Raw genomic sequence first — 25370 nt, 5'->3', positions numbered from 1 at the left:
AACCTTTCCTGCTTTCCGTGCCTCGTCGACTAACGGCCACAACTTCATTCTACCATCTCTGTCGGCCTTGCAAAGATCCTCTCTAAAACGCAGACCATTTTCCCGTAGATAAGCGGAGTTTTTGGCTGCCGCCCGTACTGCTGCTCTGTGTATACGCGAAGAGAACTGGATGATTACACCGCGGGCAGAATTTTCTTCACACCAACACGATGCACTGTGTCGATCACATCCGGAAGATGGTCAGCGTGCTCTGGCAGTAATTTCTGACAAATGCCAACCACTTCTCTCCTTACATTTTTTTCATCGATATTATCTGACAGGCAGTGTAATTTCAAATTCCAACGTCTGAAATACCGCTCCAATTCAGTGATGCGTGACTCCAATGCGCCGATCCGATTGTTCTCTTTCAACAGTGATGACTCGACTTGGGAAACTTTGGTCTTCACCTCATTCACATCATCACACACGGCGTTAAGCTTTTCTCTCAATCCGGCAATATGAGAGGTGTTGACCGCAACCATCGACTCCAGCTTATCAGGAATGGCTTTTATAATAACTTGGAAATTTGTTGTCTAATGCATACAGTTGTGAGTTGGGAGATAGAGAAATACGAAGCAGACCTAGTTTTGTCCAAATCTGATTGGCAGCGCATGCAGGACAGTGTGAACGGAGTGAATCGTCACAGCAGAAGTGTCATAGCAGCGGCTGAACAGCGGGAGGCGCTGCACATGCGCTCTAAAGAGCTCGTCAAACCCAACACCATAGCTGTGAGTGACAGCATCGCACTGGAGTTACTGCATTTGTAGCTCTCTTATTGTGCGGGGCTCCGTACTTCTTATGCCGGGCGTACACCAAAGGATTTTCACAGTCCCAGACTAAAGACCGGCAGTCTTTAGGAATCTTACTGGAGTCTCGGCGCGCTCCCGTCGTCTCGATCGTTAATTCTGAGGTGATAATCTGCAGTCGGCGACCCGATTTATGCCAGTCTTTCTCTAGTCTTTCATATTAAACATGTTTGATATTATCGCAAGTCCTAGCGTAGTCATAGTGACGTAAAACAATCAACAACCAATAAAATCGTTCTCAGAAAACCGGAAACAGGAAGCCATCAGTCACAACAAAGAAACACTTATATCCATAATTTCAACACAGCATTTAAAATTATACCCTTTCAAGACATTTAGTTCAAACTATTGTTCTCATCATATAATGATATAGATTCATAACCCCCGGTCATGTGAAAAAGTTAGGTCATCCCATTAAATAGTCAACTCTTTATTAACTCTTTCCCCGCCAGCATTTTTAAAAAAAAGTTGCCAGCCACCGCCAGGGTTTTTGACGATTTTCACTAAACTTTAATGGCCCGCAGAATATTTTCTTCTATGAATATTGTCAGGGTCTTGCTCTGGCAGCTTTGTCTGTGTTGTCTTTGTTTCATGTCTCTATGTTTGTGTTGTGCTTTAACATATGGTTTTGTTTGTGTTGGCCATGTGCTCCTCTGTTCCTGCCTCCTTGTTTCCCTGTACCACACCCTCTTGTCTAGTTGAGTCCTCTTTTGTCTGAGTGTTGTCACCTGTTCCTCATGTTCTCTGCTCCCTTGTTTGAGTCCTCGTTTACCTGAGTGTGGTCACCTGTTCCTTGTCTGAGTGTGCTCACCTGTTCCTCTTGTTCTTAGCTCCCTTCTAGCCACATCGAGATGTGCCTTAATTAGCTCAAATTATGCATAGGGAATTTTAATAATTAATCATGAATATGATTAATATATTGCATATTACAGTTAAATTATCGAAATTGAAAATGGATCGATTGTATATATGAATGGTAAATCATAACGAATTATAATTCCTCATTCATATATCAATGGTCTCATTACAGATCGATTATATGAGACAACTTTAAGGGAATTAATTTAGTTTATCAAACAATCGGTTTGTCCAGCAAACAGCCGTAAGATTAACTTACCAACTTCTCAACAAAGTTATCCCTTTTTATAAACTCCAAGAAATCTCAATGTTCCGGCCGTGAACATTAATTTTTCTCGTGTTTATAAAATTTACGTTACTGATATAGTAACAACTTGTAAAGCTTTGTAGCTATGAGATATTCATTTCATTGACTTGTAAATGAGCACTTCAGGATCAATCAAGAATATGGTTTTAATAATTGAAACTACGGATACAGAATTCTACATTTGAACACAGGATACATGTATGTACAGTTAAACAGTAAAACTAACGATACAGACGAGTAACAAACAGGAGTGAGAGAGAGAGAGATTGCGAGGGAGAAAGATGGGGAGGGAGAGAGAGAGAAAGAAGATGAGAGATCTTCTGGTTTGGCAAAATTCATCACAGACACAGAACCTCTGAGTTAGAACAAGACTCAACAGATCTTAAACCTTGAAAGAATGGTAAACGGTTACTTGCACAGGTAACGCTCTCTGGCGTGATGTGAAGAAAGCATGTGTCTGTGTCTCTGTCCTTGCGTCACGCGTTCACGTGGTCTTTCAGAGCGGGCAAAGCGCGTTAGTTTGAAGGAAGGCTTAAAGGTCTTTGGTTCTCCTGGTGTTGCTGAGGAAAACTGTGTCTTGCGTGTGTGTCCTTAGGAGCGGGTGCGTGCTTTCTCAGCCTTTCCGGGCGAGCGTGGTTACTGCAGATTCAAAGAGTCTCCTTCAGGTTGAAGTTGCCGATTACGTTCATTTCACTGAAACTAAACGTAAGAAAAGTCCGAAGACGAAAATAAAGAAAGATTAAAGAAAACGGAGAAAGCCCCCCCTAAGGGGGCCATGGATCCAGAAACCTCTCACAGGAAAAAGCTCTCGTGTTCTCCGAAAGAAACTTCTGTGTCTCTTATGGAGAGGAGGGTTCACGCCTCTGTTTGCGCGAACCACACATGACCGTCCGCGGATCTGAAGCGGACACAGTTCTCTTTGTCCTGTGGGGGATGCCCACTTCATGAGGAGATTGTATTTGAGCCGTTTGGCTCCTGAAATATGAAATGTGTAAAATAATGCACCTTACTGCATCATGCTATCGGAATTCGGCTCCGTTAGATTGAGCGAATTACAGACATATCAGACACGTCACATGAAGATTATCGGAATATAGAGTTACATTCATATGCAGAATTACAAGCATCTTTAAAGTTTGCTTAACACACAATAAAATTGTCAGTACTTCCAGTATGGCATGTGACGACATCTAAGCACAAAAATGAATACATTTAAAACATGTAGAGGTACTTTTCTCTGAAAAGTTCCATGGCTGGTGTTTGTGTGTTGGAACATTCTTTTGATGAACTCTTAGACTTCAGAGCTATACACTAGCAAACCACACTTCTATTATAAAGCAAAGCTAATAAGATATGCATGCGTACAGGAAGGTTGGATACAATTTCTGTGTTATATACATTTATAGGACATTCTTATCCTAAGTTATGCACAAAGACGTCTGTGTTCGTGCATCTGTATGTGTGGCGTGCATCTGTCCATCCGTGGTGTGTGTGTGTGTGTGGAATGGGCAATTGTCTGTCAGCACTCAGGCAGCATTGTGAATTGACTTACTCATTGCACAATGCTCTGTTGTGAGGTGGTCAAACCAAGGAGACCCTAAGGGGTCGCATGGTCTTCGGCCGGACTCGTGATCTCATCTCGAGTCACATGTCCAGAGCTGACTCAACTCGTAAGCAAAGCATTCCGTTGTTCATTCATTAGAGAAAGATGCTGCATGTGCGAGTCAGAGTCAATGATTTAATCAATTCAAAACACTATCCCCTTTGTTTCACGAATGGAAGTTAAGGGGAACTTAACTAAATTAGAATCTAGTTAATTCACTCCCCATACCAGAGCTGGCTCGATTACCTATCTGATTATCACTACACCCTTTATATGTGTTCTCTTGCCCTCATGTGTTGCCAGTTCGTTAGATGTTGTTCTTCTGTATAGACGTTGTGCTACATTGTTTGTTTGACAGTCTAGTAATTTCTAGTCAGAGCTAACTTAAATCTCCTCGTCTAGTCTCGTCGTTTCTTGTGCTTTCTGTGTCTTTTGTCTTCCCTAGTTTGTCCTCCAAGCTGAGCTTCCCTGGCCGCTTATACCATCAGCCAAGCAGCAAGACAGTCTCTTGCTGGCCTTCTGTGTCTACCCTCCCTAGTGATGGCAAAATGAGGCTTCCTGAACCACTGAGACCTCGCAGCCCATTGCTTCACCCAAAGGTTCATTACTCGAAGCTTCATTCAGCATTGCTCACTAGTGACACCTAGCTACTGTGCAAAGAAATAGCAGGCAAATTAATTCATTCTGAACCAATGACCCGCCCCCCTCCCGCTCTGTTTTATTTATTTATCTTCTTCTCACTGTTAATTTCTCTGTAACCTTTCATTTGCAATAATAAAGAGATCTGTGCAGACATTTGTCCATTGCCTGGGTATGAAATAAAATGTGTATCTTTCTCTGTCTGCATTTACTTGTACAGAGACAACTGTCACACACACAGTTAATTAATTTATTCAACAAAAAAAAATTGGATAGTGACAGTATGAACAACAAAAGGGACTGTGTTGAGTGCAGTGCTTATGGTGGAGGGACTCGAGGGAGTGTAATAAAGTAAACTGCTGTAAACACCACAGTTTGGGGTGGATGAAGGAAGGATTGCAATAGATTTTTATTGAGAAAATGAATTTTTTTGAAGTGTGTTGGGGTTTAGACAATTCCTCTTCTTGGACAAAACCTCTCCAGCCTTGGAAAAATATCCTTTCACAAGGAACAGAGGATGCAGGGGAACATAAAATGTCAGTGCCAGCGGGTATAAATGAAGATACTGATGCTTCTGTTGAGCCCAGACAGGGGAGGATCTCCTCTTTCTTGCTGGCTCCATTACCAGGATAAAGGAAGATGTCATAAAAAGCAAACAAATCCAAAAGGGCAATCCAAATGAAAAAGCAGTCCAGATCCAAAAATCTAAGCTACCAAAAATACAAAGCAATCCAAATAATCTTATCTAATTAATATAACAAGACTATAATATAGCTACTATAATTAATAATAACAATTATTATTAATAATAACTATTCTAACCTGATATAATGTCATAATATACAGCCCTAACACATATATGACACAATAACGACAATGAGAGATCTCTGACTCTCTGACACTACAACTGCTTCTAGCTTCTACTACTCCTGACAACACCCACAAGGTGGCGCGAGTTTCGAACCCCTTTATCCGGAAGCGACACTCAGACCGAACCGATGACGTATCCACGCAAACCGAGGCCTCGTTTGTCATCAGTCACGTGATTTTCACGTTAACAACACAAGCCTCGAATCGCGGCTTCATCTGGCACGCCCATTTTTTCTCGACACAAGCTCCGATGCCTCGGTTCAAATGTCACATCACTAACCCTCCCTCCTACTATCATCCTGGGTTGGATTCAGCGCTCTCTCAGCCTGCCTGTCTTTGTGCCTCATCCCTGCCTACTGTTTGGACTATTCACCTCCTCACCCACCACCATCTCTCGTCTTGTCTACTGTCTTTCAATAAAACCTGTTAACACATTTCTGCATTTGAGTCCTCCATCATAGACCCGTGACAAATATATGAAGATGCTATATATCAAAATAAAGATCTGAGCCTCTGCTTTTAAACAAAAAAACGATTTTATTTTATCTTCATTTGTTCTTTTTTTATTGCCACTTGAACAGAGGTAGGTTTTGTCATGGGCGTCGGAACCATTGTATATGGGTGGGACAAGACCCACCCACTTTTTAAGACCAATGATATTGGACCCACTCACTTTTACATTCAGCGCATATGTCTGTTCGCTTTCTAGAGCGCTGTCAGTGAAATCCATTACACTTGAGGAATGCCCTAATGAATTAAACTCCATTTCCGCTGAATCGCTACATTATATTTCTCAACGAGCCGCAACTCACGAAAATAACCGCCCGTTGTACCCGTCCAGTCAAATATTGCGCTGCAAACATCAATAACAGCTTTAAGTTGTCAATGCTGGCAAATGACCATGGTATCAGCAGCGGGATAATCCACGGATAGCTGTGCATTTAATGCACGACGTGGAGGCGAGTTTAGTTTACTTGTTTAATTAAAAGGCATCAGAATACATGAAATGGCATTAGTACATTTTTTCTGGGGGAGGACCCACCCACTTTTTTTTTGCTTACTACGCCCATGGGTTTTGTCAAAAACACAACATTTTTGACAAAAAGCTGAGAAAAAGGCATTTTTATCAAACAAGTGCATTTTCAAGCAGAATACATTCAGATGTCGTTTCCTTCATATATAAAACCTTCCAAAATAAATTAAATTTATAAATAAATGTAAAATATATCAAATTTAGGCAGTGTAATTTGCTTTTGAGTGGTACACGGAGTAACATTTCCCAGGATGTAAGGGGACACCACAACTTTTGCAGTAGAACGAGGTCTCCTTCCGCAACCCCTTACGTACACAAACTCTGCATCCTCTGGTTGGGTGTTGCTTTTTGGGAGTGGGCAGGATTGGAACAAGTTCATGAACAGCAAAACTGACATTCAGCCGGTTGGTTGGGTCAGTGTTGTATGGTGCTCTTGGAGTGTTTTCAGTTGGGGGCTCAACACTTTCCTCCCCACCACCAGCATACTGTTGGCTGGTCCATGATTTTATAACACTCTGGATGAATGAGAGAAGAGTGTTACAATTATCCTGTGGGTTTTTCGCTTTGTAAATGACAAAAGCGTTGAACAAACTGATCTGAAACAGATACATGACAAATTTCTTCGTCCACTTGTGTGACTTCCTGATAAAAGGGTAGTACACAATGTTTTATCTGTTTGTAACCCATTAGTAGGATCTAACACCCCGGAAAAAAAATAAAAAATAAAGAAAAGGAGGAAAAATATCTACTGGGTCTGAGCTCACCAAATACCTATAAATCTCAACCTATAGAAGTATCTGGAGTCCCGGGTTCGGGGTCTCACACCTTGCTTTAATCAAAAGAAAAGAACATATGATTAATCATTTTAAATGTGTGTCTGCACTTGTTTAAGTTAATGTCTGTAGTACTAACTGGACAAATAAATAAATGAAAATAATATTAAGTAAACCAATTAATAAAATTAAATATGAAATAGAATGAATTAATAAATGATAATGAAATGAATTAACAGATAAACCAATCAGATCACTGAACAGTAACTGTTTACTGGAATTTCATTCCCTTCAATGTGCACGGATCACTTTTCACACATCACATGAGAATCCTCTTTGACAAATCACCATTTGAAAACAAAATCATTGACAATCAAAGAAAATAAAATATAATAAGAAAAATGAAAAAAAAAAAATCAGTTTGTGCACACTGCAGTATGAGTGCTATGCAAATGATTCAGTTCCGTTAATGTGAATGTAATGGACTCAGTTCATGTGAATATGGCTCAGTTCAATTCGTTTGAATGTGACTCAGTTCGCGTGAAAATGAAGATGACTCAGTTCAGTTCGTTTGCATGTGAATGCCTACTAAACTCTTTGCCGTGATGAAAACTGAACGTGAAGACAGTCCCCGATGACGCAACTCCTCCACAGTGGAAATCCAGCGCGCTCTCCCTCACGGCGCGACTCGACCAGGATCACAGAGCGTTGAAACAATCCCAACTAATGTAACAAAACAGTTCAAACACCCTTTTAGAAAGATATTGACAACGATGATTCAGATTATCGACAGCCACACATGTGGTTCACGATCTCTCTCTTCACTGAGCTGGCGCGCATATGACGTCAGCTCTCATCGACAATACTTTTAACATTTATAACCTTTAAACATTATTTCCATTACATAAATGTGCAAACAAGTTCTAACAAGTATACTTACACAGCATAAATGCTTTACATGTGTTATATTGCACACTCTATACTCAATTATGAACAGCATTCACCATCCACATTTTCGTATATTAACAAACACAAACTTAAACAATATTTATGAAAATACAAAACAATTGTGACTTACCTAATGTAACAAAACAGTTCAAACACCCTTTTAGAAAGATATTGACAACGATGATTCAGATTATCGACAGCCACACATGTGGTTCACGATCTCTCTCTTCACTGAGCTGGCGCGCATATGACGTCAGCTCTCATCGACGCAATACTCTTAACAATTTTGTTGCTCAGCGAATACAAAATAATTACAACAAAAAAAAAAAAAAACATGTCTGAACATTTCATGCATTAGGAAAGAAAAAAATATATATATAATCAAGACAAAAAAAAATCATACATGAAAAATATATAACACAGCCTCAATTAATTGGGTGGGTTACATCCTCCCCTGCTGAAACTCTGATGTCCTCATCAGATACTTAACTTGGTACATGACCTACAAGACTAAATAACAATTCACTTTGAGTTTGTTGCACTCTCATCTGTTGTTGCATCATTTCAAGTACTTGACTAAAATAATTAGGTTTGGGTTCTACATGTACACTCTGCATCCCACATTGTGCTTTCCAAACAAAGTCTTTCAATTTACTTGGGGGTCTCTTCTCTCTTTGGGACCTCCTTAACTCAACATTAGAATCAAGTTTCTCTTCAGCACTCAACTCATCGGGATGTACTGACACCTCATTAACATCATCCACTAAGGATGAGGCATCCTGTTGGATAACAGTCTCATTAACATCATCCAATAAGGACGAGACATCTTGCTGGATTACAGTCTCATTAACATCATCCACATTGTCCTCAACAGATTCAGTGCCTTGCCAATCACCTTTCTGTATTTCAACTTCATGCTCATTCAACAAACTGTGAGACACAAAAGGTTCAGAGACTTCTTGCAAGGCTGTCCCCAACTGGAACTCTGGGGCATAAGGATTCAGAGACACATTGTGACCTTCAGTTTCCACATTCTCATCACAACATTCAGCCTCCATATCCCCTTCCAACTCAAGTTTACGCCTCCTGCGTGTAACCGCTCCTTCGACAGCCGGAGCCTCATCAATCTCATCATGACTAGTTGGAAGAAACCCACATGGAAGTAATAGATCTCTGTGCAGGACACGCTCAGGGCCTTCGCAATTCTCAGGCTGAATAACATACACGGGGATCTCTGCATTAGGCTGCTTTACCACCACATAGATGGTGGATTCCCAACGATCTGCAATCTTGTGCTTTCTCCGGATGTTAACATTTCTTACAAGAACACGATCACCAACTTCTACTGTAGCAGCCGTCACTTTCTTATCCCATCTAGCTTTATTCATCAATTGCCTCTTTTCCGCATTTTGAACGGCCAATTGATAAGCGTACCTCAGCCTTCGTTTCAACTCACTGACATAATGAGTATGAGTTTTGGAATTATGCCCCTTTGGGTTAATCCCGAAGCAAAGGTCGATTGGGAGACGAGGTTGGCGTCCGAACATCAGAAAGAAAGGAGTCTCACCAGTCGCATCATTCCTAGTACAATTGTACGCATGCACTACAGGACGGACATATTTTCTCCAATGTTCTTTCTTTTTATCACTCAGGGTTCCCAGTAAATCCAGTAGGGTTCGATTAAATCTTTCTACTGGGTTTCCCCGCGGGTGATAAGGTGTAGTGCGGGACTTAACTCCAGCTAGTGTGCACAACTCCTTCACAAGCTCAGACTCAAAATTGGCCCCCTGATCACTATGTATTCTCTTAGGAAAACCAAAACTGCAAATCAGATTTTCCCACAACACCGAAGCCACCGTTTTGGCTGTTTGGTCTTTAGTTGGAAACGCCCAAGAAAACTTAGTGAAAAAATCAGTAATGACTAATATGTTGCGGGTGTCATTTGAATCCGGCTCTAATGAAAGATAGTCAATACAAACTAATTCCAAGGGAGAATAAGCTTTGATGTTCACTAGTTCTGCAGCTCTTTGTACACGTGCCTTTCTCTTGACGCATCTCTCACAAGTCCTGCACTTTTTCTCCACATATTCTGCCATTTTAGGCCAATAAAATCTGCCTCTTGCGAGCTCCAGTGTCCTTTCATACCCCATGTGCCCCGTCTCGTCATGAACTCCTTCAAGAGCCCTGTCTCTGAAACTCGGGGGAACCACCAGCTGCCTGTATTTTTGCCCATACTGATCAGATACCGTACGATACAGAACGCCATCTACTAAGGTGAGTCTGGGCCTTTCCCTCAGCATCAGACTCACTTCTTTAGATTCTTTGAGTCTATCTGCATGAGCTAAAGTTTCCTCAGACACCACAAGGTCAATTACCCTTCTGATAGCTATATCCTCTCTCTGTAACTTGTACCAATCTGTTGGAGACATACTGGGTAAAGCAGTTTGTCCAGGCCAGTGCTCAGGTTCTATCAAATCATCAGGAACCACATCATCATCGCAAAGAAGCATCTCGACAGCGGGATTTGAGATGACTCTGCTTTCCAGCAGGTCTCCCTCCTCACACGGCTGTACGACATGCGTCTCGCAACACACTAAATGTCGCAAACACACAGTTTTGATTGCTTGATGCTCAATGTTTTCAAACTCAGTTGCTGCACATTCTGCTCTACTTATCAAGTTTGCTACTCGTTCATCGATCTGTATGGCCTCCTCATCATCCATAAGTGGTTCTTGAGGACGACGTGACAGCCCGTCCGCGTCGACATTAGTTTTGCCCGCTCTGTACTTAATATCAAAATCATACATAGACAGAGCCGCGAGCCACCTATGGCCAGCCGCATCCAATTTAGCCGTAGTGAGCACATACACTAATGGATTGTTGTCTGTTAACACGGTAAACTTTGTGCCATACAAGAAATCGTGAAATTTTTCACACACAGCCCATTTGAGTGCCAAGTACTCTAGCTTGTGGACTGGGTAGTTTTTCTCACTCTTAGAAAGACCACGACTGGCATAGGCGATCACTCTTGTCTTTCCATCTTGAACTTGATATAAAGCAGCGCCTATGCCAGTGACACTGGCGTCAGTGTGTAGAATGTATGGTAACTTCCAGTCCGCAAAACCTAGAACAGGCGCAGTTGTAAGCTTTTGAATGATAGTGTCAAAAGCAACTTGACACTCATTATCCCATTTCCCAGCTAGAGATTGCGCTTTACTCCTAACACGGTAAGATGATGTTGACCGCCCTCTAGTAGAGAATTCACCCTGTAATAACGCATTCAGAGGCTTAACTATCTGGGAGTAGCTTTCAACAAATCGCCGGTAATACCCAGCAAAGCCTAGGAATGACCTCAAATCTCTGACAGTCTTTGGGATGGGCCATTCTGTTAAAGCAGAAATCTTGTCTGGGTCAGGGTGTATACCTTGAGCAGAAATAACATGCCCTAGATATTTGACGGAAGTTTGAAAGAACTTACACTTGGAAGGTGCTAACTTCAGCCCAAAAGCGGAGATACGTTGGAGAACCTTCATGAGCCTAGCCTCATGTTCTTCAAGGGTGTCAGAGAAAATGATCAAGTCATCAAGAAAAGCTATAACTTCCTGCAAATTTAAACCAGCCATGACTTTCTCCATAGTTCTCTGAAAAGTTGCTGGAGAATTCGTCAGCCCTTGTGGTAAACGCCGAAATTGCCAGTTTCCAAACGGCGTAGTGAATGCAGTTTTGGGACGATCACTCTCTTCCACCTCCAACTGGTAATATCCACTTTTTAAATCTAGGACCGTGAACCACTTTGAACCTGACAGCAATGTAAAGGTCTCCTCGATCCTGGGAAGAGGATATGCATCTCCCTTTGTCAACTTATTTAGTTTGCGATAATCAACCACCATTCTCAAGTCACCGTTTTTCTTCCTCACCAGTACTACTGGTGAAGCGTAAGGACTATTCGATTCTTCTATAATCTCACTAGCAAGCAAATCTAACAAGTGTTTCCTCAAGTCTTCAAAGTCAGCTGGAGAGACACGACGAGTACGCTCTTTGAACGGAACATGCTCAATTAGCTCTATCCTATGTGCCACGCCTGACACTCGTCCCACATCTAGATCATGCTTGGCAAATGCACTTGATGCCTCACAGTTTATTCTTCCCACTATGCGAGCTTTGAGCTCCTCAGAAATGGGGGAACCATCAAAATCTAGAACCACAGGATCGTCTGCCTTTACCATAAGACTTGCTATAAGGGAAGTGGTAGTTTGAGAAGTACTTACATTATCCAAGATAGGCACAGACTTAATCCAATCCACCACTGAACACTCAGCGAGCACTCCCTTTGGCTGCAAGGTTACACTGTGGTCTGAAACATTTCGAAGGACTACTTTGACTTTATTTCGAGCTCTAGCCTCAGCTTGTATCAACTTGCATTCCACGACTAAGCCACCTGGAATGTGATGCATCAGTGGTTCATCAATGATCATCATTTTACTCTGGCCACAATCTTTAGCTCGATACACCCCGGTCACTTCACACTTTTCCCCTTTACTGATCGTTACAGATTTCTTGCCCGACAGTCTGACTGGGGCAAGGCACTGTGCCCCTTTACAAGGTGTCGAAGTAGCGTCACAAGTACTATAGGCAGCCATCCAGTTACTGCTAATGGGCATTTGCAGTAGGTGTTCCTTTCCCCGCAGCATATTACTATCTTGTACAAGATGACGGAGGACATTTGTACCCACTAACAAGGGTAAACGAGCATTGTAGGATTGATCTGGACAGACTAGCGCTAGTACGGAAACCACTGCATCGGTCCCACAAGCAGACTCAGGAAACTGCACATCTATTTCAATGTATCCAAGATAAGGGACTAATTGCCCTGCAGCCCCCTCAACCCGGAGTAGTTCTACCATGGGGGTAATACCCCTATGCTGTAAATACTGCTTGTAGAAAGATTCAGCTACACAAGTCACCTGGGACCCAGTGTCGATTAGACAACAACACTCAACGTCGTCCACCCAAGCCTTACTTTCCCAAGGTTCTCCAACTAAGCCTCTAGGAACCTGGTTTATCTTTGCTATGGAACCTTTTACAACTCCAGCCTCTGTTCGTTCCACAACAGAGGCTACTCCATGTTTAAATGAGCAGTGGGAGTTGTCACTTTGTTTTGAAAACTCCTTTGCTCATGTCTCTGGCACCAACTTTTTCTGCACCAAGGCTGCATTCACTGGATTAGTACACTGCTGCAGATAATGAGAATCCTCACCACAGCGATAACAAAACCCACTCATGGGCAGTGACTTAGCTTGAGTTTGAGGCACAGGGCGTGATGGTTTCCCTTCTTTGCCCATTTTTTTGTTAGGCACATTTGACTGGTGTTGATCATATGGCAGTTTCTTCACTGAAGCTGGCTTCTGTGCCTTTGCTTTAGCCACCTCAGCTTCAAGCTCTTTAATGCGTTCTGTCAAGGCCAGATTGGCTTGTGCTTCCCCGGAGTTTACTACAAATCCCTGATCGGCAGTAACATGCACTTGGCTCTGCGCTCTTACAGGAGGCATGCATAAATGGACATTCATACGTTTCTCTTTAAGCTGCTTCTCATGCTCGAAAGACCTCAGTTTGAAGAGCAAGCTGGAATAGCTCAAGTCAGGCTGTAAAGAGTCTGATAGCAAATCTTTAAGACGCAACTGCGTTATCAGGACTTCATCCCAGCACCCTCTGATGAACTGCTTGAGAAGCAAAGTGTCAGAATGTTTGCCAACCACTCCCTTCTTTTCAACCACCTCCTGCATCAAGGAATGAAGACGCCTCAAATAATCAGAGGGCTTTTCACCTCGGTTTTGGTGCGTCTCTATAAACTGAATGTACAGCTCATCTCCCCCAGTGACACTACCATAAGCTTTATCTAGCTCCCTTGCGTACATTTCTGGTGGCGCATTTGTACCTACTCCTAGGGCAACATTAAGAGCAGGGGGAAGGAGACTATCCAAAATGTGCCTTCTCTTATGCCTCTCCATCAGAGAAGTGTCTGAAAGTAACTGCCTAGCGTACAATTGCCACGTGATGAAATCAACTTCCCCACTAGGCTTGGGGCAATGTCCGGAAAACATTCTTAACTTGGGGGGTAAGGGAACATGTCCCTGGTAATCAGAGTCATGTTTCACCACATGTTCCACCACTACACGCTGTACGTCCTGTGGTATAGTGAAAGTGATAGGAGTTTCATGAGTTGCGTTCCTCTCCACAGGAGGTGAATCAGTTCGAATTGCAAAAGACACTTTTGATGCCGAATTGGCGACTATAGTAGGCGTTGCTGCTGGCATTACATTACCAAACTTTCTTGGAGCAGGGGTTGAAGTGGAGGGGCCCCTATCAACACCATCAGCTTTGTGTGCAAGCTTAGTCGCAACCTGCTGGCTTAGTTCATTTACATTTACGCAGTGAAGTTGTGCCAAACTCTCTATTTGCACCAACAGCTGATCAGCCATATCATCCAAGGTTTGACCTGAATGTTCACTCTGTATTGGTGTTGGGGAGCTAGATTGAGGTTGCACATCTTCGATCTGTCTACCCTCTAGTGGCACAACACCCCATACATTTTGGCCATCTGCATTCAAATATTCTTCCTCAGCTATTAACGGGGTAGTAACTTCCTGAAATTCACAAAGCAGCTCTCCAGAGAATCTGTCACCTAACCACTCCACTTTCTTCACCTCATCAAGATGATCAAAACATCTTCTCACTTCCATAAGAGTGGTATTTGGATCTACTTTTGTAAGTATTACAGATCGTTCAGGATCAAAATTATGCTGCATGCACAAGTCCATTGTGAGCGAAAGAAGAAAGAAAAAAAAAAGAAAGAAAAAAAAACTTATATAGATATAAAAATAGTCGGAAAAATTAGGATCAAAATTTTGTCAAACAAGCGCAGCCCCACGTTGGGCGCCAAATTTTTCTCCCTCTATTCTTGGATGTAACCCATTAGTAGGATCTAACACCCCGGAAAAAAAAAAAAAAATAAAGAAAAGGAGGAAAAATATCTACTGGGTCTGAGCTCACCAAATACCTATAAATCTCAACCTATAGAAGTATCTGGAGTCCCGGGTTCGGGGTCTCACACCTTGCTTTAATCAAAAGAAAAGAACATATGATTAATCATTTTAAATGTGTGTCTGCACTTGTTTAAGTTAATGTCTGTAGTACTAACTGGACAAATAAATAAATGAAAATAATATTAAGTAAACCAATTAATAAAATTAAATATGAAATAGAATGAATTAATAAATGATAATGAAATGAATTAACAGATAAACCAATCAGATCACTGAACAGTAACTGTTTACTGGAATTTCATTCCCTTCAATGTGCACGGATCACTTTTCACACATCACATGAGAATCCTCTTTGACAAATCACCATTTGAAAACAAAATCATTGACAATCAAAGAAAATAAAATATAATAAGAAAAATGAAAAAAAAAAAATCAGTTTGTGCACACTGCAGTATGAGTGCTATGCAAATGATTCAGTTCCGTTAATGTGAATGTAATGGACTCAGTTCATGTGAATATGGCTCAGTTCAATTCGTTTGAATGTGACTCAGTTCGCGTGAAAATGAAGATGACTCAGTTCAGTTCGTTTGCATGTGAATGCCTACTAAACTCTTTGCCGTGATGAAAACTGAACGTGAAGACAGTCCCCGATGACGCAACTCCTCCACAGTGGAAATCCAGCGCGCTCTCCCTCACGGCGCGACTCGACCAGGATCACAGAGCGTTGAAACAATCCCAACTAATGTAACAAAACAGTTCAAACACCCTTTTAGAAAGATATTGACAACGATGATTCAGATTATCGACAGCCACACATGTGGTTCACGATCTCTCTCTTCACTGAGCTGGCGCGCATATGACGTCAGCTCTCATCGACAATACTTTTAACATTTATAACCTTTAAACATTATTTCCATTACATAAATGTGCAAACAAGTTCTAACAAGTATACTTACACAGCATAAATGCTTTACATGTGTTATATTGCACACTCTATACTCAATTATGAACAGCATTCACCATCCACATTTTCGTATATTAACAAACACAAACTTAAACAATATTTATGAAAATACAAAACAATTGTGACTTACCTAATGTAACAAAACAGTTCAAACACCCTTTTAGAAAGATATTGACAACGATGATTCAGATTATCGACAGCCGCACATGTGGTTCACGATCTCTCTCTTCACTGAGCTGGCGCGCATATGACGTCAGCTCTCATCGACGCAATACTCTTAACAATTTTGTTGCTCAGCGAATACAAAATAATTACAACAAAAAAAAAAAAAAACATGTCTGAACATTTCATGCATTAGGAAAGAAAAAAATATATATATAATCAAGACAAAAAAAAATCATACATGAAAAATATATAACACAGCCTCAATTAATTGGGTGGGTTACATGTTCACCTCTGTTTTTCCTAATTGTACCACGTACACAGGTTTTCATATCAAGTAGGCGCTTACACAGTCGTACAGAGTTGTATAAGTTGTCCATAAACAATCTGTAGCCGTGACCTACTAGGCGATCAAGAAGAGAGACAACCGTGTCTCCCAGGGCAGCGCTTTCCCCACAATAGGGCTTCATGTTAAAACAGTACCCTGTATCAGAATCGCACAAGATGTAGGATTTTACTCCATATTTGATGGGTTTATGGGGATTGTACACCCTGAAAGCTAGGCGCCCACGCCACAGAAACATCCCCTCATCAATGCAAATGTTTGACTTGGGCTGATACATTTCGCGGAATTTGGACACAAGGTGATCCAAGACAGGGCGGATTTTGTACAGCCTGTCAGTACAATTGTCTGGCCTTGTTGTATTATCATTGAAGTGAAGAAATCTCCATATGATTTCAAACCTGTTGCGAGGCATGACCTTGTTGAAGTAGGGGGTAGCTAACATGTCATCTGTACACCAATACATATCAAGTTCAGGCTTATGAATGATACCAGTGAGAAAAAGGAGCCCCATGAAAGTTTTCATTTCTGAAACTGTGACAGGCTTCCATGCATGATATCTAGCATGTTGTGAAGTGTCATCCATAGCCTGAATACACTGATCTGCATACAGGTTGGTCTGATCAACAATGTTCTGAATCAGTACATTAGAAATGAACAACTCCGTAAAGTCTACAGGTTGTTCTGACTCAAGAGCAGCAGCATCACCGATAGGCCCAGGATTCTCAGTGAAGGGAATGTTTTTTGGCTGCCAGTTAATTTCATGCCACTCAGGATCATCAGGTTCATCATCTTCAGCTGGATCAGGATGGTTCACAGTGGCCCTTGTTTGGTCACCAGCAGCACCGTGTTGATGTACTTGACGCATCCGGCCTCTGCCTCGCTGTGTTCTACCTGTAAATAATTATATGAGTAATTGGAATTACTTTCAATAAACAGACCTAGATACACACACATATATAAATACATATTACAATGTGGTAAATGTGCACAAAGAGAGATACAATTTGGCCATTATACGCTCATATTTACAGACACAGCCACACATAAATGCATGCACACTTACACACAAATATTATAGTGTTTATATATATATATATATATATATATTTATCCCATAAAGATATAACACTTTCTCAGATATTTTGTTTTCTTACCTCTATGTATATTTATATTTTAGTTTTTCTTCATTAAAAATAAATAAATAAAAGAATACCTGGGTCTCTGAGGGTTATAATATGAGACTTGATGTTTACAGTAACAAAGTACAACAAACTAATCTGATTTTGTCCTTACAGGGAAAACGATGGAAAAAACTGGAGGCGAAATCCATTCGAGAGGCGATGAAAGAGGAGGAGAAGAAACGTATCTACTTGGAAGAAGCAAGATAACAGGCCCAGAAAAGAAAGGAGGCTATTGAAAAAACTAAAACCCAGCAGTACCACCAGACTGACAGAGTCAAAGGCCTCCATGTGTGTGTCTTACGTTATTAGACCACAAGTCAAGTCAAGTCACCTTTATTTATATAGCGCTTTTTACAATACAGATTGTATCAAAGCAGCTTCACAGTGATAACATGAAAATAATAATAAAAAATTGGATCATCGTCCACCTTAAGGCAGATCTATGATATTGTTGAATATTAAATGCAACTGTTTTTCTGTGGTGAAATGTTAGTAGAAACGATCCTCTTGTTGTTCTAGAGCGCTCTGAGGCTGGCGGAGGTCCTGAAGGAAAGAGAGGCTCAGATCGAGCTCAAGCGCATGAGGCAGAACGCCAGCAGAGCCGTGGACAGAGAGATCTTGGCCCGAATGGCTTGCAGAGAAGAGCAGGCGGTCCAGCAGGAGCGACAGAAAGCACTGCAGAGAAAACGAGACCAACTGGCCATTTCTGAGTGCTTGAAACTACAGTAAGGAGAAATTAAAGTGCATTTATGCTTCAGTGCATACACAGCTAACACAAATATGCTCTAATGACTTTTTGATAACGTTCCAATTAAGATATAAATGTTATTTCTGAATGTTCCCTAAACGTTCAAAGTGTCAACAACATTTAAAATGTTTTTTTTATTTTTTTTTATTCAAACACTTGAATGTTACTTTTGAACAGTGTTGGGGAAAGTTACTTTTAAAAGTAATACATTACAATATTGTGTTACGTTAAAATTAACTAATTGTATTACTTAGTTTAATGGAAAGTAGTGTTATGTTAACCCTCTGGGGATCAGAGTGTTTTTGGGGCCCTTGGGATGTTTTGACATGCACTGACATTTGTGCTTTTTTCAGTTATTTATAAACATGTTAATGGCAAAGGTTTAAATTCACTCTATATAGCACAGACGGGACTACCATGATAAGTGAGCAACATGTATGTACATGTTTGTATTTTTAAGAGAATAATGTTTATGCGTGGTTATTAAAAAAAATAAAAATGAAAGTTGCTGAAATAAGACCACAAAACACATATTGATTATTTCTTCACAAGACTTTTGAAAATTGTATCACATAGTCTAGAATATTTGCTCCAAAACTATGTGAGAATCATCCTGACTACTCATTCAGATAAGTCAATAAAGTATTTTACATTTTTAATTACGTGTTTTGTTTGAGAAAGCTTTACGCGAGGAGGCATGATCTCTCATTAATATGTATGGCATTTCACACCTGAGAAAGACAAAGACCCTCCCATAATATGGCCCTATTAGGTGCTATCAGGCCATATCATTACAGGAGCCTTGCACAAAGAATGAGGAGATTTAAAAAAGAATGGCTTTTAGATTGTTTGGATTTATATAAGGAAAATACAGGATGCATACGTCTGGACACTTCTATCACACACCCTTCACCATATAGACATGTTTTTTTTCTAGTTCAAAGTTAGAGTTGGAAACATCTTGAAAAGAAAATTGTCTTTTTCCATAAATGTCTTAGTTTGATCATACATATTTCAAAGTTGAGGATTCATTATTTTGATATAGCTTGAACAAACACTATAACATCTTAGTTGATTAGTTTATTGACAAAACATACTATATATTTAACATATGAGCAGAAACTCCAAACAAAAGCTTATTTGATGTCTATTTTAGAGTCTGTAACAGTACGTATCTGTGCGTTCATTCATTCATTCATTCATTCATTCATTCATTCATTCATTCATTCATTCATTCATTCTCTCTCTCTCTCACACACACACACACACACACACACACACACACACACACACACACACACACACACACACACACACACACAACATGATTTACATTTAAACAGTATGCTATTTTTCCGTTTACAGACACTAACGTTATTCTATATCGCGATTAGAACAAAGCACTTGCATAAAACACTTACTTCTCAGCTGAATCTGTTGCTCCTCGAAGTGAAAATAAACCAGCACTTGTTCTGTGGTAAATTGTCCCAGGATTGTCCCTCATATAGCCGCGCAAGACGACAGTAGATTAATCTGACTAAAAAATAACGTGTGTTTTCAGAGTTTATGGGCGTTAACGCGTCTCAATGTGTTGCTTCACATATTTGCGTTTGAATAGCGCGTGCTCTCCGTGGGCGTGTCACATTACCAGAGATAATCAGCTGAGAGAACGGTAATGAGACGGGCTGACACGTCTCTCTTTTTATATAGATGACCAGAGGTGGAAAGAGTAATAAAATATTCTACTCAAGTAAAAGTACTACTACTTCAATGAAATTTTACTTAAGTACAAGTAAAAGTACCGGTCTAAAAATCTACTCAAGTAAAAGTAAAAAGTTGCTCATTTAAAATTTACTCAGAGTAAAAGTTACTGAGTTACTTTTTTAACAGCGGGTGGGGGAATCCCCCGTGTAGGGTTGTATTAATGGTATGAGATTTTCACAGTATGATAACGTCTCAGAAAATATCACTGTTTACAGTATTAATCAATTATTAAATATGCTATATGTATTTTTTAGCGGCCTCTATCGGTGATGTTTCAGATTGCAACCAATTTTTACAAGAGCGCTCGTGCTCTTGCGCGTGCTCGAACACAAGAGCGATCACTCATGGTACCGGCCACACTGATACTTTCAACACACCGGAGAAAGCGTCACACAACATGCTGGAAACTCATGTAAACTCCCACTGCAACGTTACAATAATAGGCTACTTTTATCAGCTTGACGTTGAACTAATGCTCCATGCTCGTACCATGATAACGTTACATTTGTGGTGTTATCTAGCATAAGGCATTTCACTAACTATTCGTGTATCTTTCACAATCAGCAATGTCAACATAGGTGAATGTATAATACCGTATGATAACGAAAACGGTTAGTGAACTAGACTGAACAATTTCAGTGTAACAGTAAGATCGTAGGAAGTAACATTACTGTACTGAACGTGTCTGGAAATGTGTATTATAAACAATATGATAGTAGTGGGATGAGTGACGTTAGACAGTAGATCTAGTACATAAAATAAAAGTTACATCCTAAAGCACCTACTTTTTGTTATCCTGGAACAGTCTTTTGTATTCATTTCATGTCTCATGTATGTTGTAGTTTACCTTGCTATTTCATTATAGTTTAACATTATTTCAGCATATCTGAAAACTTGTAATTTATCACAATAAAAATAGCGGAGGTCTCTCCATAATTCAAACACTCTGCCGATGTTGATCCGTGTTTTTGTCCTAAGTCGATCCGATTCACGTTTGGCCTGACGAGCTTCAGCAGATACATTTTTGTTTTGTTTTGTTTTTTATATTTTTGTGGAGTTTGTGTTGGAGTGTGTGTTGTGCTGGAGGCAGGTCGTTTGTTGGTGTTATCAGACTCCATGTGGTCAGCTGCAGTGCCGTCGCATAGACTGTATATAAACAGCAGAGAGGCTCGGGAGCGCGCATGCACGTCACATCCGATGGATTTCGCAGTAAATCCGACCCGGAGACTTCACATAGAAATAAGAATACTGGCCTTCAGAGGTAATAGCTAAACCCGACAAGTGGATCATTGTAATGTGTGATTACAACCCCTTCACACACAGGCAATAAAAAAAGGATTCATTTTAGAAGAAAAGTTACATATACAGGGTTCCCGCGGGTCCTTAAAAAGTCTTAAAATGTCTTAAATTAAAATCCGGGAAATTAAGGTCTTAAATTGTCTTAAATTTACCGTAAAGTTGCTGTAGGTATTAAATTTTCAGCCTGTCTGCTTAATGACGATAGGGAAGCACAGTGGTCCACCGTAAAACATCTATCTATCATTTTTATCAATTTAGTACGTGTGAAATGAGTGTCCGCGATTGAATAGCTTATTGAGGTAACGTTAGGTCAGCTACAGACGCTGAAGTCGGTCTGCGCCTGCGTGCCGCCATTACGCGGTTGTCGTGTTTACTCGCAGGTGAGGTGAGGTTCAAAATGCAAAGATGGGGAAGTGTAAATTTAACGACAAGTGGATGGAAGAGGATGCATTTAGGAGGTGGTTGGCGCCGGCTGAAAATAATAATGAGGCAATGTGTAAATTCTGCAAAAAGACCTTTTCATTAGGGACCATGGGGCTCAAAGCCGTCGAGTCGCACATGAAGGGAGGAAAGCACCAGAGATACGTTGCAGCAGCTAGTCATAGCGGGTCCAGGTTAATCCCTGCATTGTTTGCAGCTCGACCTAACGATGTTACTAGTTCAGACGCCACCTCACAGTCGGCTATAACAAGTTTCATTTCACCGCCAGACACCCAAAAGGCAGAGTTACTGTGGGTTCTCCATACTGTGACGAGGCACAATTCATTTAAATCTAACGAGGACATACGTGACATCTTTGCTGCCATGTTCCCCGATTCGCAGCTTGCAAAGTCATTCACCTGTGGTGAAAATAAAACGGCATACGTCGCCAAATATGGCATCGCTTCATTTATCAAGAAGGAGCTATCGTGCAGCGTTAGTGAGAAGCCATATGTCGTCATGTTTGACGAAAGTTTGAATAAAACGACAAAGAACAAACAAATGGACCTTCATTTGCGATTCTGGACTACTGATGATGAGACCGGCACTCACTACGTCATCTCCCGCTACTATGGATCGGTATTCATGGGCCACTCCAGAGCCGAGGACATGTTGGGTCATTTCAATGTAAGTAACGTTACGATTGTGTTTGAAATCGCATATTATTATTCATACTAAGTGTGGTGTAAAATTTAGTACTGTTAGTGCGGTTTAAAGTTCATATGCTAGGGGTGTAAACACCAACACTCCCCCGGTGTTCACTCCGGGCATAGGACTGGTTATGTGCTCCAGTCAGGTCACAATTCTATGGTCACTTTGACAATCTAAAGTAACAACACATTTGCTCAGAGTTTAAGAGGTATAACTGTTGGTAGATGTGGTTTTTAGTTTAAATATGCCGAATTGTGATTTTATGGGCTGTTGGGCAAATGTAGCTGCTAATGTAGGCTGTCACTTAATGCCATAGCAACAGCAAACATTCACTTAAGGGTTAATGAGCTGTAAATAGAGATGCAGAAACAAGCTATGTTTGTAAATACACATTAGATATGTTGTATTTTACCACAAAATACATGATTTTTACCAGTTAGTAAACCTATAGAAATAAATTATTTTAATTAGCAAAATTTACCATTACATTTATAGGCCACGCACATAGAAAGACCACTGTGACCATATACTGACTTGAAAAGTGCACATTAACCAGTACTACTGTTACAATCTGCATAAAGTTTTTTTTAATGTAAAAGCTCACATTTTTAATGTACGAAGGCATCCTGTATCATAACTAATGTCTGTCGTTTGTAAAACAAATCTGAATTGAACTCACTGAACATATACCCATATACCAATTATATAATGATTAACGTTAATTATCGCCTGTGTTTGTGTATGTTTGCATTTTATTTTTCAGGAGTATGTATTTGTGTGTGTTTGTGTCGGGGTTTTGATGGATGTTTTTGATCTCTCTCTCTCTCTCTCTCTCTCTCTCTCTCTCTCTCTCTCTCTCTCTCTCTCTCTCTCTGGATGGATGTTTTTGATCTCTCTCTCTCTCTCTCTCTCTCTCTCTCTCTCTCTCTGCTATATAAGCCCAACCATTATTATTATATTATAATGTGGATTACTTGGCACATTGAATTGATCTTTTTCCTTTTTTTTTATACAAATGTGCAGGAAGGTACAAAGGAGCTGAATCTGAACAACATGCTCTCACTATCAATGGATGGGCCCGCTGTAAACTGGAAGTTTGTTGAACTCTTACAAGAGGAACACAGAGAGCAGTGTGGTGGAGCCCAACTACAAATAATTGGGAGTTGTGGCCTTCACACGATGCACAACTCGTTCAAGAACGGCTTTGCAGTGTGGCAAGTTGAGAAAGTCCTGAAAGCCCTGCACTACCTGTTTCATTGTGCACCTGCAAGGAGAGAGGACTTTGTGTTAGTGACAAAGTGTGATACATTTCCTCTGCCATTTTGCGGACATCGATGGCTGGAAAACCTTCCAGCAGTGGAGCGAGCCATTGAAATTTGGCCATATATTGTCACCTATGTGGATCAGGTCAAAGCCAAAAAGCTGCCCAATCCAAGGTCATCGTCATATGACACCATCGCAGAAGCCCGGATGGATCACTTCATCTTGGCAAAGTTACACTTCTTCATGAGTGTCTCAAGAAGTTTTCAGCCATTTCTCACCAAGTATCAGACAGATGCCCCGATGATTCCCTTCCTCGGCAGAGATTTGGAGGATCTAATCAGGGTAGGCCTAATGACTACTAAAAGTATATTAATGGTTTAATCATTCAAGCACCGTCATTTACAGAGGATATGAACAATAAAACAAAGTACTGAGTTTTCAGCATGATGATGTTTGTAGAAAGTATTGTAAATACTGTAATACTTTTTCTAATTTTGTTTATAATTATTATGCTTGTGCTATTCTATTTTCAGAGCCTTCTCAGACGCTTCATAAAGCGAGACGTCCAGGTTGATGTTTCCCCAGCAAAGCTGGTCAAGCTTGATGTGACAGACCAAAAGCTTTGGGTCAGTCCAAAGCAAGTGGACATTGGCATGGGAGCCACAGCTGCCCTCAAGGTAATATTTATCTTAAAATACTTTATCATTGTGCTATATGAGCTGCAAAGTCACTTGACTAGTGAAGTATTTATGTTGAGAAATAAAGAGATCAGTTTAATTGTTTTGACATCAAGCAGTTGACCTTTTAATTGGATCTGTCAAATGTTGTATAGTGTAAGTTACACATAGGGAGAGTTTATTTGATGTTTCAGGTGATGTGACTTTTGTGCTTTTGTCAGGGAATGTCAGGCAGTCAGAGTGGTGGAAGTGAGCGTGAGGTGCTACTGTTCATGCGAGACAGCCAGAGTGCCCTGTCAAAAATTTGTCAGAACATTTTATTGAAGTGCCCCCTGAAGTACCCCTCTGTCCGAAATATGATGTGCCTGGACCCCCAAAATATGCACAAAGAACCTGACATGTGCCAGCAAAAAATTAAGGCCCTCATCATGAAATTTGTGCAGGATAAGAAGCTGTCAGGAGGAGTCACAGCGGGTAACATCTTTAGACATATCAGAAATGTGAACAATTAGCCTAGTGTTTATCAAAGGGAGTCTTATTTTAGGTATCATACTAGCCTATTATTTTGCAGTTCTTTTTTGTTTTATTTTATTGGAAATACAGCCTAGTATGAGTTATAATAAATGTATGTAGGCCTAATATATGTTCTTAGACATAATAATTGAAATATAGTTAAAAATATGAGATGCATTTTCCAGAGTATAGTGAAAATAAATCTCTTGTGACAACAAAGTATAATTTTAACTAGAAAATATTACAGATGTGCTTGTCTTTATCTAAATGCAGGTGATAAGATTGCCCAACAATTTCAGAAGTTCCTCTTCAGTGAGGCCAGAGGAGAGGAATTCATGGCCTTCAGTGCATTGGATGGAAAATTGCGAGTTGACAGCTTCCTGCATAAGGCCATGAATGGATA

General features: G+C 40.5%; 1 protein-coding gene across 2 annotated transcripts; it reads left to right on the top strand.

The window, feature by feature from the left end:
• Positions 1-21771: 21771 nt before the first annotated feature.
• On the top strand, positions 21772-25370 carry LOC130101990 (uncharacterized). Of its 2 annotated transcripts, XM_056267875.1 has the most exons (4): positions 21772-22490; positions 23538-24119; positions 24311-24454; positions 25241-25370. In XM_056267875.1, exons 1-4 carry the CDS (start codon positions 21789-21791, stop codon positions 25361-25363), a joined length of 1551 nt encoding a protein of 516 aa, XP_056123850.1. In that variant the 5' UTR covers positions 21772-21788; the 3' UTR covers positions 25364-25370. The 2 variants fall into 2 exon arrangements, with proteins under 2 accessions (XP_056123850.1, XP_056123851.1); XM_056267876.1 differs by lacking the exon at positions 25241-25370 and having other exon boundaries at positions 24322-24405.

Source organism: Rhinichthys klamathensis, unplaced genomic scaffold, assembly GCF_029890125.1.
Source record: "Rhinichthys klamathensis goyatoka isolate OS25496 unplaced genomic scaffold, OSU_Roscu_1.1 h1tg000264l_1, whole genome shotgun sequence".
In the NCBI taxonomy this organism is placed as follows: domain Eukaryota; kingdom Metazoa; phylum Chordata; class Actinopteri; order Cypriniformes; family Leuciscidae; genus Rhinichthys; species Rhinichthys klamathensis.
Note: the sequence above shows the minus strand (reverse complement) of the source record. Positions and strands in the feature narration are given on the sequence as shown.